Below are 20,416 nucleotides of genomic sequence, written 5' to 3' on the forward strand. Positions count from 1 at the left end.
TCTCACGCCACAGAGACTGCAAGGTAGAGAAGTATACTGATATCGGTTTCTCTCCTTGTTTAAGGTTTTTCACTTCACATTTCAATTCATATGCTTTGGCAACATTAAGGGGTTGGGAATAAGTTTCTTTCATCTCATCCCATTATCTCCGTAGTTGTTTTTGCCCACAAGTAATTTTGGCTAATATGAGGCTGTATAGAATTACATAGCCATGTCATAACAAGTAGTTTTCTTGGATCCACTTGGTATACGTAGGTTCTCCCTCGGGGGGTTCTTTCACATCTCCTAAGAGGTACCCTAATTTACCTCTTCCCCCAATAGCCATCACGGCTGATTGGGCCCATTCCAAATAGTTTGATCCATCAAACTTTACGGTTGTAATTTGACCACCTGTCTCAGAAACCCTACCATAATTTTTGTTCCCAAAACTGTCTTCTGCCTGATTTTTAAACTCCAACTCGGTCAAGTCTCAAAAAACAGCACTTGGACTACCAATCAGAATCAAAACAGTGTAGGACCAATCTGTATTCACAGTGTATGTGCACAAAACAGGTAAAAATCTGATCTGAAACCAACTAGCAAACACAACAGCAGCAGTCCGTACAGTTCTCACCCCTTAAGAGAGTTCGAAAGCCCCAAAAGGATCTAAAAAAATCAGCTTAGAAGCAGGTCTGATATGCTTGGTAGAATTAGGGTTTTAATCAGTCCTTAAAGAAAACATTTCAGTTGCACATTCCAATCAATACCGTACAGATAGACTTGCAGTAGGGTTAATATGAAACCCTAAAAGCTGATCAATGCTAACAAAACTTGAGGACAGCTCCAGGTAAATCGCAGGGTTCAATCTAACATTAGGGCTTGCCGCAAGCTTATTAGGGTTTGCTGCAAGATCACTTTCAAACCCTTGAGTGGGAGAAAAGAACCCTAAGGCAGTTCGGCCCAACAATAGGGTTTGCTGTAAAACCCTAGAGAATAGAAGGGAGAAAACCCTAGAATGGTTCGGCCGCCCTTTCCAGATAGGTCCAACCTATCCTCTCTGATAGTACTTCTCTTAGAAAATAGATAACTTACAAGAAAAAAACTGCTTGCTGCCTTCCAAGGTTACCCGAACCCTAGTCTTCTCTGATTCTTCCTGATCACCAACACTCTGCAACCGTGACACGTCTTCAACAACTGCTAAACCCTCTGGCAATCTCCAAGAATCAGTCCACGAACTCCACTTTCTCAGCTTCCAGCCCTAGGGAATTCTCATGTGGTCGACTGGACTAAACTCACATGAGAAACCCTAACCTTGCTCTGATACCAAGTAGATGTTCAAGACTGCTATCAGTCTTGAACCCTAATAGATTTCAGGTTCAAAAAAGGAGAAAAAGGTATAGAGGAGAGAGGAGAAAGAGTAGAGAGAGAGCAGTAGAACACGAGAATTAAAAGGAAGGATAGAATTGAATGTTCCACCGCCGCCACTTCTATTTAGTATTTATAGGTTATGCTAGTTACATGAAAGGACAAATCTGCCCTTGGTATTTACATAACACATAAAACAATATAAAACCGAAATATAAATAACAACTGGAATAACAGATTGACCATCAGCTAACCCTAGGATGACTAGGGCATATTCTACCCTACGCACAGAGTGGGACCACAGCTGTGGGGCCCACATCAGTGTTCTCTACAATTATATTAGAACTAGTGTCCCTCACTTAAATAAGGGCACATATGTCCTTTCCATTATATTAATAATATAAAAACATGTCTGGCAGAATGGGAGAGGCACTTTTCCCTAATTCGAACCAGACTTTTCTTCTCTCCTTTTCTCCTCCTTTCTCTCTCTCTTTCTTCCTTCTTTCTTCCTATTTCTTCTTGGCTGTTATCAGACTAACAGAACTCAAAGGCAGGCCGAATTATAACAGTAAGAAACTAGGGTCTGCAGACAAATATCATTATAAATCCTTCTAAGCAGTGTGGCAACCCCATTGGCAATCTTCTTGCTTGTCCTTATAAATTCTCTGAATAATTGCAAGAACCATTTTTTATTAGATATGTGAATACCAAACAGGACTGCACCTCATGCAGTCTAGAAGGGCAAAGACAATCCATTCGAAACATGAGTTGGAAAATACAGCATTCGTCTCTAGTGATGTGGCAAGGCATAAATGACTTCCATTCCCCTCCCTTTTTGAACCCCGAACTCACCTGTTGACCTTTTGAGTTAGTGAGATAGTACATATTGAAATAACAGATTCTGGAAAAAGCTATTGCAGATGCTCCTGGACCAGTGTATAGCAGATACGATGCTTCTATCTGTAGCAAGCATTAGGTAGTATCCGATTGTGGATATGTGCCATATGAACTCTTAGTCTTAAGGAAAAATTATCTAAGGAAAGCTGTTTGGTGATGCAGGTTCTTTGTAAAACACCATCAGTACCTGTAAGGGAAATGAGAAAATATAAACCAATCTAGGATTTGAATAAAATTCATCCGAATCTACTGATAAAAAAAAAATAAATAAATAAAATTCATCCTAATCAGAATCAGACTGATTATTGATCAGCTTTCATAATTCAAGGTCTGCCAAGCATGTGAAATTTTGTTTGAAATTCAAGAAAAAGAGAAGCAGAATTGATGCTCCCTTTTGGAAGTTACACATAAGCTTTTATTGATTGTCAATGAAATCTTTCATGATTACGTAATAATCATCATCAATTAAACCTTATCTCAACTATTTGGGGTTGGCTACATGAATCCTGTTTAACCATTCTATTCTGTTTAGTGCTATATCCATTGTTAAATTATGAGTGCTTAGATCATTTCTTACTACTTCAACCCATGTCCTATTTTTGCCTGCCCCTAGAGGCCTAGCCCTTCTATCCTGTTCAACATGCAACAGACCGCTTCTTATGGGTGCTGTAGATGATACGTGGATATTTTTCTCAGTGATACACAAAAATTTTCTGAATTGTTTAAATTCACTATACTAGCAATAATATATTAAGTCTTGAGGTATATAACTCAGGAACCATAAAGTTTTCAGCTTTAGTGTTAAAAAGAATTATGTAATACATTGTGTGAGATGCACATTCAATGCAAAGAAATATTTATTTTAAATATGATATTTACCCAAGATTATGCTGGTGAGGTACTGACTTAAAAATATACATTTCTTTTCAGGTGTCAATTGAAGATGTGATGAGAGCAATTCATTTGAAATCTTTTGACTATCGAGTTCTGAATCTTTTGTTATATAAGTTGAGAGGAAAACCGGTAATTTTCCTTTTGGTAAGCTTGGCTGATTAGATGTATTAAAAACTATTAGTAAAGGTCCCATGATAAGATAATTGAATCTCCCCGTCCTCTTGCAATGTATCTTAATGTTTATTCATGAAAATTATGCCTATAAAGATTCTTGCAAGCTTTCCTGCTAACAGATATGACATCATTACCCTAAGGATCCATTTGGTTCAGTTCGAATTGGAAAGGTCTATTCCTCCTGCCTGTGGGAGTGCCATTCAACCAGGAATGGGAATGGGATTCCGGTTCCACCCAACCAAATGGTTGGAATTGGAACCATTCCAATTCCAGACCCCTATTCCTGCAAATCAAACAGACCATAACATCAAACTACTAAGATTTTTCTTTTGAAGTCCTTTATTTTATATGGCTTGTCATTTTTCTTTCAATTGAAATGTAATAAAATGATTATGCAACGTTAATGATTCAGTGACATGTGTTACTGTCTTGTAACTGTTGATGTATAAACTGAAACCAGGCTGTTTCTGCTTCTGTCATGTGTCTTCACAGGGTGGAAGTCTTTGCCTCCAAGAAATGGAAGACACTGCTTAATGAGTGTTATTAGAGTGATTTAGATTTGGCTTAGAGCAATAGTGCATGTGGTGAATTCTCAGTGAATTCATCACATACCAAAATAAAACCAATAAGTGTATCAGAAGCAGACAAGTGCAACATCTTGTGGTTCTTAGTGTTGCATGAACTCTCCTAAATGGATGATGTTTCCATGTCAGACACATCTTGGAGTCTGACAGTGATTCTCGAAGACACTTTTATGTAAAATTTCCTATTTATCTTTTAGTTTATTTGACATAAATGAACAACTTATGTACAAGATAAATGCTATTTTTTTGTATGAAACATTACTTGGTAGCAAAGGCAACATTTTGGACCTTTACAGGTATATAATGTTAGAATTCAAAAAATGTTTACTATTTTAACAGTATATACTTTTCCATTGATATGTCTGCGAGTTCATGTTTTCTCATCTTGCCAAGTCAGACTCTTGAACATGCATCATATTTTGATTCCTGTGTCCATATTTGCATCCATGCAACACTGTGTTGAGTTCCATGAATATATCAAGCTATATTCTTTTCAACTTGATCTCCAGAACTAAAATCAAGATAATGGTCCCAAGTAATGCATATCTATTGGTCATTGCCTGCACTATCAAATAGCTGTAGTTCTTTTTTCCCCTTTGCATTCCTCTTAAAGTGTAAATTTTGCTTCATTATTTAAACATCCTTATTTGTATGACTCTCTCATCTTGTTGCAATTATGGGTTGTAGATGGTTTCCATTAAAATCTGGAGTCAACAGGTTTAACTAGTTGTTCCCACTCTTCATCTTGGAGCATAATTATGCCTCTATTGTTGAATCGCATGGATATTTATGAAATATATATATTTCTATTTAGATGGATGCATTCTGCCAGACTACTGTTGTTGATAATAATGTCTTTCTTTGAAATTTCTTTTTAGGTTAATGACTTGCATATGGAATTTTTATCAATCTCAGAATTCCTTGTTGAAGTTTCTGATGACTTGTGAGTACATTCCTTCTTTGCTTTCCTTGTCTTTATTTTTTTCTGACATTGCTTCCCCTGTCTGTCCCTTGTATTATTAATGTTGCTTTTTTTTTTTTTTTTGGTGCATGCATATTCTTGTGGTGTGCTTGGACTGATACTTATTCATTTCTGGATTTGGCATGATTGCATTTCTTCATGGACATAAGCATTTGCAATGCACATATATGTATTGTCTTCATGCATGCTGTGGTATAGCATGGATGCTGCAAGATAAATATCTAAATAAACATTTTCTTTTAAAATTTGTGTGTTCTGTTGAATAACTAATCTTACCATTTCTCAGTAATGTACCTCATTTTCTAATCCTTTCTTTGTTTTCTTTCTTCTGGGAAATGTGAAATATGGCTTATAACGAGAAAACAATGGTGATGCTGTAGGTTTGACTATGAGGTGTGTCAACGTATTTACACAATGTTACCTTCTGATCTCCTTTTCTTTTAGGACAACCTTTCTTCTTATTTGAAGGATGATGTCATTTTATGTAGGATGATGTGACAGAGAATAATTTCAATATTCTGCGCATGTTTGTTCGAATCTACGGAGCTTCAGCAGCACCAACTATGCTGGTGAGTAATGAAAATGATTGTGTGACTAGCCATCATTTCCTTATGACTAGAAACGTTTTGTTGTTGGTGTTAGTTGGATGTCATTAATTCCTCTTCTTTGTTGGGTGAACAAGGGGTTACACAAAGCCAGGGGGTGGTGGTGAGGTAGCACTTCCCCAAAAGTCAGCAAAGCAAATATACAATAAAGCACTATTACTAGATAAACTTGAACTGAAGCTATTAGCTATGACAAATGTTGGCAAGCCAGTCAGCAGCCTTATTGGCTTCCCCATAAGCATTAATAAACTCAAACTTCGATTCATGACTTATCCTACATCATTCACCAATGATATTTTGATGTTCCAAGGTGCCTCTAGAGTTCCTTTCAAACAATTACAATGTTCCTATCACATTCACCAATGATACTTTTGGTGGGGTAGCACTTCCCCAAAAGTCAGCAAAGCAAACTCAAACTCAATGGTCCTTTCAGACAATCACAATGATCCTCCTGATTGGCTTCCCTATAAACATGAACAAACTCAAACTCAAACTTCAATTCATGACTTATCCTACAACATTCACCATATGATATTTTTTATGTTTCAAGGTGCCTCCGAAGTTCCTTTCAGACAATCACAATAATCTTTGAATCCCTCTCTGAATAATCCTGTTGCCTGTAAAATTTAGAGCAAGTTTGTGAGCGTTATAAATTTATCGAACTCCTGTCTCTGAAAATTAAGGACATGGTGGAACAAAGCGTGGGTCTCTAACCAGCATGGATAGGACTATTTTTTTTTCCTGGGGAACTGAAAGAAACCTAGAGTACCAGAGATCATGTGTATTTGCATTTATTTGTAGAAGCTGGATTCTAAACTTCTCCTAACCTTATTTTATATAAATATTTCTGGTAGGCAAAATGCATAAGCGAGGCTGAAGAGAAGTATAAACATCTATCCAAACTCTTGGATCCAGAGCTCTCTTCAAATTATTGGAGAAGATGTGAAGAGGCCACAAGAGAAGGTAAGTATTCCTTTGCATTAAGATTTGAAGTAAATGATAAAACATGTAATTTCCCTGGTTTAACCTTTGTAGTTTTAAATGTACTTTGTATAGGTGGGAAGCTGTCAGGACATTCTCTTGGAGCGTGGAGTATACCACCTATAATTTCGGATGAGGAATTTTACAGATCAAATTTATTAGGCTCTAGCTCTGCAAGTCTAAATAGACTCCCATAGTTTCATGGCAAAGCAAAACCTAGCTTTCAATCTCATGAAGTCTTCATCTAAAGACTTGGCAATCATCCTATCCACTGGTTTCCGAATGTCTAAAATCTTAGTCAAATGAAGATATAGCATTTGAAAGACGTATCAGCTATGAAACTTTTAAGTATTTAACCCCATTAATAGAGGGCGCCCTTGGTGATGTTTGCTCAAGTTGCCCTATGATGCAAGCGTAGCCTATTGAGCCACCAAATCACTAATCAAGTATATGTAATTTATGGTGTGTATTTCGCAACATCTGTTGCTCACTTAAATCTTTGGGTGAGTAGTCTGGTTTAACTTGGGAAGTTACTTGGTGAATGATTTGATCATTCCGTTACGCAGGTCCAACATTTACTCCATTATTATGAGTAGCCACGGTCCAGTTTTCATCTGTCACTGTTGCGGGGACAACCTTAACAGTTCATTCGTGTTGTTTTTATTCCATTGCTGCTGCAATGAGCAAACTATTAATGGGATGAGAATACGTGTTACACTTCTGACCCATATACTTATACTAGACAGCCATGGCTTCGAGGGTAATAATCTCTTCTTCATTCAACATTAATGAAGTTTGCTCAAAGAGTTTGACAATATGGAATGGAGTTTTCTCAAAGGACAAAAATTGTCAGGCCTTTATTAGCCATGAGACCCAAGCCGACCGACCTTTGTGTTGGTAAGCGAACTGCGAACCGACCCCTCATGCACAGAAGTGGGCAGGGAGGGGTTGCAATAAAGTTTCTGCTGGGCTCCCCAGCTACAAAAAGTCCCTTTGCCTTGCAAACATGCTTTTTGCAATACTGATATGTTTGTTTTGTTTGATATATTTTCACTTTCTATTTTTTCAAAATTCTAGTTATTTTGTCCCAAGGACCATCAACTTCCTCCAGCCATACCTTTAAAGGTAGCAGAATAGCAGAATAGTGATTTTTTGTACTAGGGGGGGGGGGGTGGTTGCAGAGTTATAAAAAGACAACGAGTTTAAATCCAGAGGGGCATAAGTGTCATTTTAGGAATACTCAAGAGAAATGGATTGGGAACTTGCCATCAGATCACGATCCACGATCAGCCCAGAGTGAAAGGTGTTGATGGATCAACAGAGTGGTGTGTGTGGCCACACGTCGTTAATAGGAAACCGGTAGAAACTGTTCAGAAATCAGAGCAAGTGCCAAGTTGGTGAGGCCTGAGGGTGGGGTTGGTGGTTTTGGTTGGTTGCAGTCCCGACCACCCCTTCCCTCCGACACTTCCTTTTGTCTTGACATTGCAAGAGGAACGTGCACCCCGCACCCATAGATTTCAGACTTGGTGTTAGGACTTAGGAGGGCCCAAATGACAAATCAAAGCGTGGATGTCATAGATGTTACCCAAAGGCTGCAGAATACAGTTGTCCTGGTGCTAATCATGGCCTCTTTACTCTTTTATTATCCCCCCCCTCAAGCTCTCATCTTACACCTACTTCTGTAGTCTACAGCTTGGGTTCTGCGCTTCTCTTTGGACACCCCTGATTCATCGCTTGAGGTTGAGGAAACTGATCTTTCTAGCAACCTAGTCCAACCAAATTACCACATTGCCGATTTCTAAATAATTCGACTAACAAAAAACCCTTGCTCCAATTCATCTTGCAGGTTTCAACCCAAAATCCCTAAAAGATTACAACTTCAAATTGCTGATACAATTTATCTAAGCTCCAATACAGGTGGCCATAGAGATGATCATTCATGTAGAGGACACTTGTGATCAACGTTTTAAAAAATGATCAGAAATAAAACCGTTCTGGCCACTAGTTTCTGGGTCAATGATCTGATTGTGCAATTTGAATAGATAGCCCGTTTTGACAAATAAATTAAAAATAAAAAATGGTCAAAACCGTTAAATGAGTTGACGGGTCAATAGTTCGACCACCTAGATCAATGGGTTGTCAACTTTTTCAACATTTTTTTTTCTAAAATCAAGTTTGAAATAAAACGGAACCGGTTGCTTGAACGATTCCCAGGCTGGACGGTCCAACTGTCTGAATCAACGGCAATTCAAAAACCTTGCTTGTAGTCAATCTATTATATTGGACACCCTTCGGATTAGCCATATGTTGAATCTGTAGATTGGCCACTCTATCATGACCGCTCTCTTTCAAAGAAACCAGAATTTAAGGAGACAGATATTAACTCTTTGCTGCCTCATCTACTTACATTTCTTTTCAAATAGATTGGAACTAGTGCTGGAAGAAGCCCCAGAAATATCGAAAAGATTAAAGGAAAAAGGGTCAGAGACTTGGGATCATTGTGCTTTTTTTCAAAAACGTCAGTGTTTTTTTTTATCAACAAACAGCAATGATTCCAAATACCACCTTAAACATTTGTTCTTATATTTGAGAAATTGATTTAAACATACCCTGAATTTTATCACAAGACTTAAACGTACCTCGTTACCATTTTGACAGACAGGAAACCCACGCAGAATCCAAGATTAGGCAGAAGACATTTGTAGCGAAAGAGATGCTGAAAAAAATACCCAGACAAATTCCTTCTTCGCTTGTAAGTGTGACAACTTAGTTGTATCCAATAAAGAAAGAAGCCATACTCTTTTCTAACATGGCACAAGTGGCAATGCTGACTTTGTGCACTTGTTCCTGATGTAGAGATTGGTTGATCTGATGTAGCGGTGATTGTTAGAGGCTTTGTCCGGTACCAAAAGAATTGGTTGAGGGAGGAGAGGAGAGAATTCAAGCAACTGTCCCCAGAGGCTGTGTCCACTGTCCACGTTCATCTAATAATTGCTTTTCATTTGAAAGCTCTTTTTACAGCGGCCTATCTTCTGGATTGGGGTTTGCTTTAAGCTTGGACTAATAATTACTGGTTTAACTTGTGTTGGTTAGTGGTTACACGGGTTTGCTTATGATCCATTCAAGAAAAATAATTTCCTTTTGTTCTTTTTTTCTCCACATCTTTGTTATCTCTTTGTCTGAATGATTTGTTGTTTCTTACACGCTTCTTGTGAATGAGAATGGCGACATATACAGCTTCAGTGTTTCAGACTCCAATGTTGACCCCGGATTTGGAGAAAAAGACTTGGTGGAGTGGGTCTGAACCACCATTGGATAAACATGTGCTCAATCCCAAACTTGTGCTTCAAGGAGGAAATTTACAAGGTTCTTACTCCTTAATATCCGCTTCCTCTGCACCAGTTTGTTCCCCACCAAACGACCCTTCATGGCATTGGAAGGGTGGTGAAGATGATACAGGAAGTGGGTGTAGAAAACAAGCCCATCACGTGATGGTGCATTTTTAATAACATAGTATGCTTTTAAGTTCAGATATGTTTAAGTACACTTTAAACCCCTAGGGAATATGTTTAAGTCATTTCCAGAGCCTCGGGGTATGTTTACCTAACCCCATTTAAGTCTTACAATAGAAAATGAGAAAACCTTTGTACCTTGGACTGCATTTGGTTGAAGTGCAATTTTATTTGCACTAATAAAAATGTAAGGAAGTGCAAATGAAAATAATACAATTTTTTTTTGTTTAATTTTATTTTAGATTTGACTTGTTAGACTTTATTTTTCTTCATTTGCATTGCAGTTAAATAAAATAAGGTAAAATTAAAAAAAAAAAAAAAAGAAAAATCAGAATTTGCATTATCATTATTTTGCATCAATGCAAATAATTTTGCACGGCAACCAGACAGCCTTAATTTTTACAATGGAAAGTACAGTCAGTACTTATAAAAAATTACAATAGGCAGACAACCCAGAAAACAGATTGTCATTGTGGGTGTGGTAGTAAGGGAGGAGGTAGTATGAAATGTCCTGAAAAGTGTATCAAAAAAAAAAAAAAAGAAAAAAAGAAAATGTCCGATCTTTCGTATTCCATCTGGGCCAACTTGTTGCATGGAAGAAGAGAGGCCGTCCCAACTCCCAACTCGGTGGGAACTGGATACTATTTCACCGTCTTTACCAGAACTTATCCATTAATTAATATGACAGTAAATTAAAAATATTAAGGGGGCGTTCTTTTTTTTTTGTTTGGATTTTGAAAAAAGACCTTTTTTTTTAGATTTATATGACCATTAAGAAAAGTTTAATCACCCATTTCCTAGAACACGATTTGATTAAACACAATAACGGTTCCGCATGCTGTGAAACCAATGATAAAATTCCACATCAGTAATAAAAAACACATAGGCCCCACACCTATCACAGTGAGGCCCATGAATTTATTAATGGCGTGGAAACTTATTATTGGTTCCACAGCCATCATATTCAGTTGATCCAATTCTCTCCTAAATAACTTTTAGAGGAAAATTTATCAATACTTAAATGGTTCAAAAATATCTCTTTTAATAATAAATTTTTATAATTAAAATAATAATTTCTTATTTACATAAGAAATAAAAGAACATGAAAAAATATAATTACTCGAATAAATAACTTACCAAAAAGGAAACAGGGTCTACAGGTTTTCCCAACTGTGGTCCCACTGGTCCACAACTGAAATAATTTTCCGTCTTTGTAAGTTGAAACTGAAATGTACTTGGAGGTTTTCTTCTACCTTATTTTCTAAACATCACCTATTCCAGGAGTATCCTTGATTGAAACATATCCTGAGAGTAAATATCTGAAAGTGAATGGGACACATCAGAAATAAATATTTATCAGGAGTTTGTTTCGGTCTAGGCGTCTACCACCTGGTTGCAGTTGGTTGACACGACAGAAATTACCCAAGGTGAATGACTTGAGTAGCAATTAAATTAGACCTATCATAAAGCCTAGACCATTTAAAGCGAGTTGGACAATGGACACCAAAGGTTCAAACTCAAACACAAGTTGTAGTTCAAGAACTACATTTGACGCAACAAATTCTATATGTTTGAAAATATTCCATTCCAGTATTTAAAAAAAAAAAGGTTATTACAAGACCAGTTGATCATTTTTCAACCCAAATTACCCCTAACCACCCTACCTAAGTCCAATTTAATTTCAATTTCAAGCAGAGGGGACTGGATAAGAGCTCTGGTGCAAAAAAATATATATTTATATGAAATATGTATGAAATCATAATATAGGGAGAAGGACCCACCACCACCACCATCCACCATTAGAGAATAGAGACTAAACACGAGATCACTTTTTCTCTTTGGGAATCTTATCAAGAGCTAAAAGAAGGAATCACACATCAGAGCGAGTGATTGAGTGATGACTATATTTACACAACCTGGGCAAAACAGGAGAGATTAAAAACTTCAAGGCAAAACCGGCCAAAATATACATCATGAAATGCAAATGCTAGCTAGATCCAACATGAAATAACAATAACCATTAATGGATTCCCACTTGACTTTATTCCTTTGTTTATTTATTGTCTAGCTCAATAAGTAAAGCAGGTTGAGGCTCGTTCAACGGAGAAGACTGTTGGGTGATGATATTTTGCCTTGGTTAATTGAATAAACCTGTTTTTAATGGGAAATTGAGAAGAGAATCAAAGATACAAAGCACGCACTTTTATATGGCAACGCTTACATCCTTAAAACCTATCAATAAAGGTCCCAAGCAAAAGTAGAAGTGGCAGCTAAGTAATAGTGACAGTGATTGCAAGTAGAGTAGATTTAGGGGTAAATTGCATTGGTAGAATCTCTCTAACCTTCCACTGGAAAATGGAAGCAGCAGCAAGAGGCAAGAGCAATCAAGGAGACTGGGGCCATTCAAAAGCAGCATCTTCCTCAAATCCTTGGTAGAACCTCAGCTCCAACTCCTCAAACCTTTGCTCATCATCCCAAACCCCATCAGAGCTCTCTCCATCATACAGTTCACCAGCAACAAAGTCCCAGTCCAAGTAACTAGAAGAGTCTGAGTAATCCGAGCAAACATCCCAGCAAGTCCTCTCGTAACAATCAACGATCAGGGGTCCCAGAACCTTCAATCCGGAGTACTTTTCTTTGAGGAATTTCTCATCAAGTTTCACATCCCAACACCCTCTGATGTCCAGGAATTCAAGCTCCCGGCAGTTTGAGAGGATCTCAAGCACACCTTCTGTAGTGATGAGAAGGTAGGCCATCTCAAGGTGCTTGAGCTTGGGCATTGTAGTGGCAATGGCATGGGCCTCGTCATCTTGTGAGAATCTGTCTTCAACCTCCAATGGGTGCATGACCCGTCTCAACCCCACCAGCAATTTACAGTGCTTCCCAATCGCCTCCAGAGCACGGGCACCAATCTTCCCACAGTAGCTGAGGTCCAGAAACGAAATTGTAGACAGCCTATCTGCTACCTGTTCCACCATTGAATCACTTATTTCACTTCTCGGCAGCTGCAAGGTTTGAAGGGAGCCGGCACTTGCAAAACGGATTAGAACAAAACCCAAATCAACAAATCCATGGATTAAGCTAGCAAAAGAAAATAATAAGAGAAGAAGAAACCAAAATTGGGCTAATGGGTTCATCTAAAATCTCTGCCTAATCCTGGGAGTTGAAAAGGAATCACTTGATTTTTGAATAAGTAGAGGACTTAAAAAAGATCAGCAGGATGAGTTCACAGAAGTGGTCCGCTTACTGGTCCGCGATAAAGGACAAAATGCGTTCATTGGGAAGGCCGGATACACAGAGCTTGCGGAGAGAACCACAGCTTCTTCTGATCAACATTTTAAGCATTCGATCCAGCTGCTCAGGTTGGCAATGGAGGCTCCACTCCTTAATGTCGATCTCCTGCCAGCAGTAAGGCCCCATTACTGCTCTGTTCCAGGATCTGCAAACCCTTGGAATCACAGTCAGTGTCTCTTGAAGAGAAAGGTTCTTGAAGATTAGCCCCAGCGCGTCCGGTATTAGTTCATCCCAGCTCCGGAACTCGCCTTCCTCCATCGAATTTTCCTTCAAAACAAAGGGAAATGTCAAGAACCGACATGCAACACTCCTAACAAGCCCCTTTGCTCAAGTAATTAAAAACAGAAAAAAAAGATCAATAAAAAGAAAATTGTTAACAAATCACTATTCATATTCAAGAAATAACCTAAACAGAGAAGATTCATCATTAATCAAATACTATTACAGATGAAGAAAGGATCTATGTTCCCAAAAGAACAGGAACTTCAACGTACTCCAATCATCAAGGATCCACGAGAAAAAAAAATAATAAGATGTTTCATAGAACATGTAAAAGAAGAAAAGAAAAATACAAGAAAAAGGAAGAAAAAAAACTGGAAGTCTATGCATGAGATACAAACCAATGAGTCTGAAGAACAGATCAAGAAACCTGGGAAACACAAAACAGGGGAGGAAACCAAAACCCCCTTTCTTCTCCTTCTCCTTAGTCCCAGCATCACAATTAATACTACGTACAAGAGAAATGAATCTGCTTTAAAGAAAATAAAGACTTTTCTTTCGCAATAAACAAGAGCCCAGATGGGAGTTCACGCCTATGGAGGGGAACATAAGAGAATAGTTGGAAAAACTGAACCCTACTACTCTGCCAGTCAAAATCTGTGGTCTGTCTGGACAAGAAAACTGAGCAAGAAACCAGAAGTACATACATATATACATACAAGAAAGCAATAATAAACGCCCTTATCGATCAATTCCAACCAAGATTAGAAGGGAAAGAAAAAAGATGAAGAGAACATTTATACAGTAATAAATGCAATTGTAGCAAGCAAGCAACAGGAACAACAACACCAACATCATAAGTTAGTGGCATTGAAGAGAAAAGGAGGAAAATAAAATGTCTTTTCGTTCTTCAACACCACAAAGCAAATGTTATTTCTGTTGCTCAACACCTTCAAAGATGACCTTCAGAAAGAATACAGAAAAAATCTTTGGCACCCAGAAAGAAATGAAGAAATGCATCATTAATTCGGCATACCAAAAAACCGAACAGCTTTTTTTCACCCGGCTGTGGTTCTTTGGATCTGCAAAACTCACCGGTTTATCCGCCTGAGATGAAAAGGGGGGGTGGGGAGAGAGAGAGAGAGATGCACCAACCCACAGCTAAACTCTGAACAACAACAAAAGAAAAAACAAGACCAAAAGCAACAAGACCCAAAGAAGAAAAATGTAAGAAAGAGAAAATTAAAGGAGATGATGACAAATGGGGAACCTTGAGTTTACTCTACCAGTCTCCCTGTAAAACAATAAAATATAATCATAATCAAAAGAAAATAAAGAGGAGTAATGGTGGTTAAAACAGTTCCCTTTGTTAAACCAATTCTGTATTTTATTTTATTTCTTTTCTTTTCTCTTCTCTTCTGAATAGGGTTTATTCCTATTTCCGTGATGAAAAAATTGAGCGAGGGAAGAAAGTTCTTGGTAATCGGTTACCCATGGGTTCCCAACACGGGGTACACCGACACGAGTCGGTAGATCAGAGGCGGTACGATTTACTGCACCGTGATGACTGCAATATCTTAACTACGAAGGTTAATTAGTTGGTGGTACTTGGTTCAGAAATGGGTTCTGTTTGGTGTGGAAGATGGTTTTCAGAAATACTTTATAACAGAGACGATATTAACTTCCCATCCAGCTCATTTTTCTTGCCTTCGTTTACTTGGTCCATGTGTTGTGCTGACCCTGAGACACTCCCTCTATTTATCTATTAATATTCCGTTTGTTTCCAAAATTTCAGACAGAGTATTTCAGCTATTGAGCCCCCATTAATTTACTTTGGTGCAAAATTGCAAATGGTTTAAAAAATAATGTTTAAAAAAATTTTCAGACAGTATTTCAGCTATTGAGCCCCCAATAATTTACTTTGGTGCAAAATTGCAAATGGTTTAGAAAACTATAGATTATTAATAGATGAATTTAGAAAACGATTTCAGTTCATTTCATGCCAAAGCAAACAGAGATGAACACTCACAACCAAAAACCCTTGATTTGGAGTATTTTTTAGTTCATAAGAACCTGAATTGACTAGCCTATGGGGGACTCCCCCAAATCCAGAAACCCCAAAAGGTTAACCCTTAGACTCTTGAAAGTGCCCTGTTAACGTGGTCCATAAAATAATCAATTTTTATTTATTCATCGTACATCTGACATAGAATAAACGCATAAAATTTGTTGAGCAAGTCAATACAAGCTTTGAGGAAGTTGGGAGCAAACTCATCAGGGCCATGTCATAAATTGAACAGGGTAAAGATACATTTCGTCCAATCCTAGCTTTCTCAGTAACAGGAGTCATTAGGAAAGGGTATTATTATTGATTTGGGACATCTCATTCTTTGATAGATCAAGGACATCACCAGTGAAAAGACCAAAAGTATTCTTATTTTGTAAATGGCCACGCTTTGTCATCTAAGACAAGCACTTGTGAGTTAGGGTCAACCATTTATCAAAATGGAATGTTGTGAGATCACTGTGCTGGCTGTTGGGGATAAGTGTGGGGTTTTTTTTAAGTACTATTGAGTTTTAATACCAAAGAGAATATATATATATATATATATATATATATATATGATTTAGCCATTTAGGAGCGAAAATCCTATGGGTTCCATGTCTCGTGCAGAGTCTTAGACTTTGCGACAGGATTCGTCATATGATATTACAAATAGACGGGGTTGTGTAGGGAAGTTCCTTACTTGAGACTCCATTATCTATCCAAAAACAAATTTTAAGACTCCATTAAGAGATTTCCTTAAATAAGAATGGCAGTGATGATTGTAAACATATCGGTTTTTAAAAGACTCAGAGGTTGGGGACTGGGGAGACAAGGAATGGCTTGTATGGAGCGGCTCCTCCCTGGTTGTATGAACCATGAAGGTATTCAAAATAGTATCAGTCGAGGATGGTTTGGATGAATCTTATGCTGTGGTTTTTGTTAGTCTTTTTATTTGGTCCTCGTATTCTGTTTTTTCCCTAATGAATTGTTTCTTTTACAAAAAAAAAAAAAAAACCAAAAAGGGCCCAAACGTTGCCTGACCGATCATCCACCCTTACCATCAGCCAGTGGAAAATTGGGTAGAATTGCCTTGTAATGTTATTGATCGTCAGATGTTAGACCAGCTGAAAGATTTCGTAGCACTAGAACTGATGGAGCCATTAGGCTATTAGAGCGGTTGAAACCAGGAAGGATTAGTTGCCAAAACGATTTAATGTATTTCTGTTCACTCATGAAAAGATGGATTTAAGTAGGATTATACAGACTTATTTTCTGCACTATCCCTAATGGGCCATCCTGATCCTGTGCTAAATTTTTGTTGTCATTTTTTATTTAGCTCAGTTTGGAAGGAGTACAAATACGAATATTTAGAGCGCAAAACCTTATATTTTATACTATTCTGTATGTATTTGCACTCTACATATTTGTATTTGTACTCCTTCCAAAATGAGCCTTAATAAGTGAGAATTGTTGGGAACAAAATATGTAAGATCTCTTTAAACTTTTGGCAGAGGTAGAAGTAATACAGAAAAGAAAAAACCATTTGAGGGATTACATATGAATTAGTCTCATTGGACAAATAATGATTTACATACCACGCAAAGCCCATGGTGTCACCTCGCTTTTCTCTGACCATCCTCTCTTTGAAACGCGACTCAATATCAACGTTCCAGGAGAAGGCTCATTATTGCTCATGGTATGGTGCATGTAGAAGCAAAGTTGGCCCATTCAAGGCCAAGATAGAGGAGAGAGTAAAGAGGAATAGCCGTCTCCACTATACAGTATAGAAGCAGAATGGTCCTTGGTTTGATTTTGCTGATAGAAACAGAAGCCAATGGTGTGGTAGAGGGAGATGCAAGGGTGTCGGTCATATGAAAATATAAAGAAAAGAAAGCTCCTTCTTGGGAACTGGGATAGCAACGGTGATAGAGATTGTCAATGAAAATCATTTTATCATGTCTTCTAAAAATATGGCGTAATCACAATGTAAAAACCATGTACTTTTTGCGATACAGACTCGATAAAGTATCTTTTTCAATCAAGCAAAAACTTGCGACATTCGCTCCTTGCTATGAAAAGAAATGTGAGGTCCACAATATTTTGTGACAACACAGCATAAACCACTTGAGAGTCCTTTATTTGTTAACTATATAATAAAAGAACAGTTACCTAAATAAACAGAAATAATAAGTTGGATCTTTTGATTATAAAATTGTGCCTCATACTTTTGAGACGAGAGTCCCGGGATGTCAAGTGAGCCTTGTTGCATTTTCGTCAGTTGTTTCTTAAGGTACCTGTTAGAGCTAGCCGAATAAGCATAGATTAGTCATTTTATTTCTATTAAGTTATGTGTTTATGTGGCAGTTTTAATAGAGACTTCCTGTCACATACTTAAGGGGGGGGGGGGGGCAGTTTAGTCTTTGTACAACTAATTAGAGATTAACTCATATTAGGGTCAACTGATAGGGTTTAAACTATCAGATTCGACTGTTCATTTTCTTCTTATTCTTCTTCTTCCTCTGGTTCAAGCTGCTGAAGCCACTGAGATAACATGGTATCAGAGAAGGACGTTGCTCTTTAAATCTCTGCTCGTGACTGCTGCTCCTTTCTGTTTGTGACTTCTTTTTCTTCTCTCTGGACTGCAAATGGAGAACACGGACTCGACCTAGGTCTGAGAACACTTTGGCCTCTCTTTCTCTGCTCAGAACTTGATTGCATTTCAAGAGAATAACTCCAGAAATAAGTGGATGGTCGACTGAATCTCTCCATCAAGGTTGGTTATCCTTTTTTTTTTTTGTGTTATTGGTGTTTTTAGGTTGGAAAACCCTCAAAAATCTGCTCGGACTGATCAAAACTTAAAGAACTAGGTTATTTGTAGCCTTGATTCTTGGCAAAAGGCCCAAAAACAAGTTGTGTTTACAGTGACCGAATGGTGTAAGGGTTACTGTAGTGGTTGTCGTTGATGTCTTTGAACTGGTAGTGACCTTTAAAAAAAAATTGTTGAATTACTGTAGTGGTGATTTATGGCTCCATGTAATCAGTAGTGGTGTGAGCAAGAACAAAAGTTGTTTTTTTTTTTGGGGCTGGAAGGAATGGTCGAATTGCCTACGTCAATTTTTCTGCCTTGTTAGTGTTATCTGAATGTTGGTTTACCTTTTGTTCTTAATCTGAATGATAGTTTGTGCACAGTGGTGACTGATTGTGACTTCTTGTGAACGTAGAGTTTAGAGACTGATGTAATGTTGCCTTGGCTGCTATAGTATTTGGTTGGTGACTGACAGTTCATCATTAGAGATAGCAGTGGGGGAGACATACTGACAGCAACGAGAGGTGGTTCTAGTGATCAGAAACCGAGTGTGATAATCCCCTCCAATTATTTGGGTGTGCAGATGACCTCCATTAAACTTAATAGTGAGAATTATGTGCCATGGGCCAAGTCAGTGGCAGAAGTTTTCCTCAAGGCAAAGAGGAAGGTGAAACACGTGAAGGAAGATAAACCATCAGTTGACTCTCCAGGGTTTGATGACTGGGAACAGAAAAATGCCCAAATCATGACATGGTTATGGAATAGTATGGAACCCAAAATAAGTGCCAAATTTATGTTCTTAAATACAATTAAGGACAAATGAGAACATGCCAAGAAGCTTTATTTTGGACAGGATAATACTACAAGGGTATATCAGCTCTATCAGGAGTATTTTAATATGCAACAAGGGAATAAAACCCTAGAAGAGTATTATGCCAGTATGAAGAACCTCAGAAATGAACTCAATGTCTATCATCCCCTCACTCTAGATATTAAGGTTTAGTAACAACTAGATGTCACTAGGTTCTTAGTGGGGTTGAAATCAGAATATGAACCAGTTATGGCCCAAATATTGGGAGGCTCTACTCTTCCTACACTTGAGGAAGTTTTTGCACAGTTTCGTAGGATTTCTTTGGGATCTACAGAGAATCCCACACAGTCTGACAAATCAGCATTTGTGATAGCAAAGAAGGTGGATGTGGTACTAGAGGGGGAGGACATGCTTCCCGAGGAGGTCGTGGTGGTTCCGTATTTGGCCGTGATGGTGGTCGTGACTCAAAGGGAGGTCGTGGTAAAGGAAAAAGTAACTCTACAAGGAAATTTACCCATTGTAGTAGGGACGGACATTCATGAATTTCTGTTATGATCTCCATGGCCCTTCTACATAGGCTAATCATACAGTAGCTAGTGGGGTTGATGTCAGTGATAACCAACAGGCAGACCTAACACCTTCCACATCTACATATGTTTCCGGGAAGGAGATGGTGAGTGTACCACGCACCGAGTATGAGAGGTTCCTCCAGTCTACTTCACAGCATACTACAACCACCCTTGCCCACTCAGGTATAGCTTGTCTGGCATCCAAACCCTCTTCTTGGATTATTGACTCTAGAGCCTCTGATCACATGACCGGGACTCCAGATGTGTTCTCTTCCCTCTCTGAAACTTTCACATCTCAAACCGTTACCCTTACCAACGGTTCCTCTTCTCCCATCTGTGTGGTGTTGGTAATGTTGATATAGTTTCTCTTTCTTTATCATCTATTATATATGTCCCTAAGTTTCCATTCAATTTTATGTATGTTAGTAAATTAACCAAGACTCTTAATTGTTTTATTACATTTTTCCATTCCTTGTGTTTTTCAGGATCTCAAGACGGGGAAGAAGATTGGTGGGGGGCATGAGGCTGGTAGATTGTATTACCTTGATGGTGGTGGACCGTCAGTTGCACTTCAAACTCCACTCACTCCTCTACAATGGCATTGTCGACTAGAACATCCATATCTCAAGGCACTCAAGATACTGGTTTCGTCTTTGAGTCATTTGTTATCTTTACAGTGTGAGTCGTGTCAGTATGG

The 20,416-nt window shown here is 38.1% G+C and overlaps 2 protein-coding genes across 8 annotated transcripts in view; one reads left to right on the top strand and one right to left on the bottom strand.

The window, feature by feature from the left end:
* LOC148876717 (ATP synthase subunit B) overlaps positions 1-7,033 on the top strand; it is a 32,630-nt gene extending 25,597 nt beyond the window's left edge. For 2 of the 4 annotated variants that reach the window (XM_088965464.1, XM_088965472.1), the window contains exons 9-14: positions 3,172-3,264; positions 4,772-4,836; positions 5,256-5,268; positions 5,364-5,444; positions 6,335-6,443; positions 6,537-7,033. In XM_088965464.1, coding sequence (XP_088821590.1) covers positions 3,172-3,264; positions 4,772-4,836; positions 5,256-5,268; positions 5,364-5,444; positions 6,335-6,443; positions 6,537-6,658 — 483 coding nt within the window. In that variant the 3' untranslated portion in view covers positions 6,659-7,033. Of the gene's footprint in view, positions 1-3,171; positions 3,280-4,771; positions 4,837-5,255; positions 5,269-5,363; positions 5,445-6,334; positions 6,444-6,536 lie in introns of all 4 variants that reach the window. The other 2 variants (XM_088965449.1, XM_088965458.1) reach the window with 1 other exon arrangement.
* Positions 7,034-12,158: 5,125 nt separating this feature from the next.
* Positions 12,159-15,009, bottom strand: LOC148876718 (F-box protein FBW2-like). Of its 4 annotated transcripts, none has more exons than XM_088965496.1 (3): positions 14,523-15,009; positions 13,221-13,534; positions 12,159-13,003 (listed from the first exon to the last, which is right to left on the bottom strand). In XM_088965496.1, exons 2-3 carry the CDS (start codon positions 13,523-13,525, stop codon positions 12,358-12,360), a joined length of 951 nt encoding a protein of 316 aa, XP_088821622.1. In that variant the 5' UTR covers positions 13,526-13,534; positions 14,523-15,009; the 3' UTR covers positions 12,159-12,357. The 4 variants fall into 4 exon arrangements, with proteins under 4 accessions (XP_088821622.1, XP_088821631.1, XP_088821616.1 ...); XM_088965505.1 differs by having other exon boundaries at positions 14,582-14,910; XM_088965490.1 differs by having other exon boundaries at positions 13,888-14,910.
* Between the last annotated feature and the right edge of the window lie 5,407 nt (positions 15,010-20,416).

Source organism: Nelumbo lutea, chromosome 1, assembly GCF_056320005.1.
Source record: "Nelumbo lutea isolate HS-2025 chromosome 1, American lotus-T2T, whole genome shotgun sequence".
Taxonomy (NCBI): domain Eukaryota; kingdom Viridiplantae; phylum Streptophyta; class Magnoliopsida; order Proteales; family Nelumbonaceae; genus Nelumbo; species Nelumbo lutea.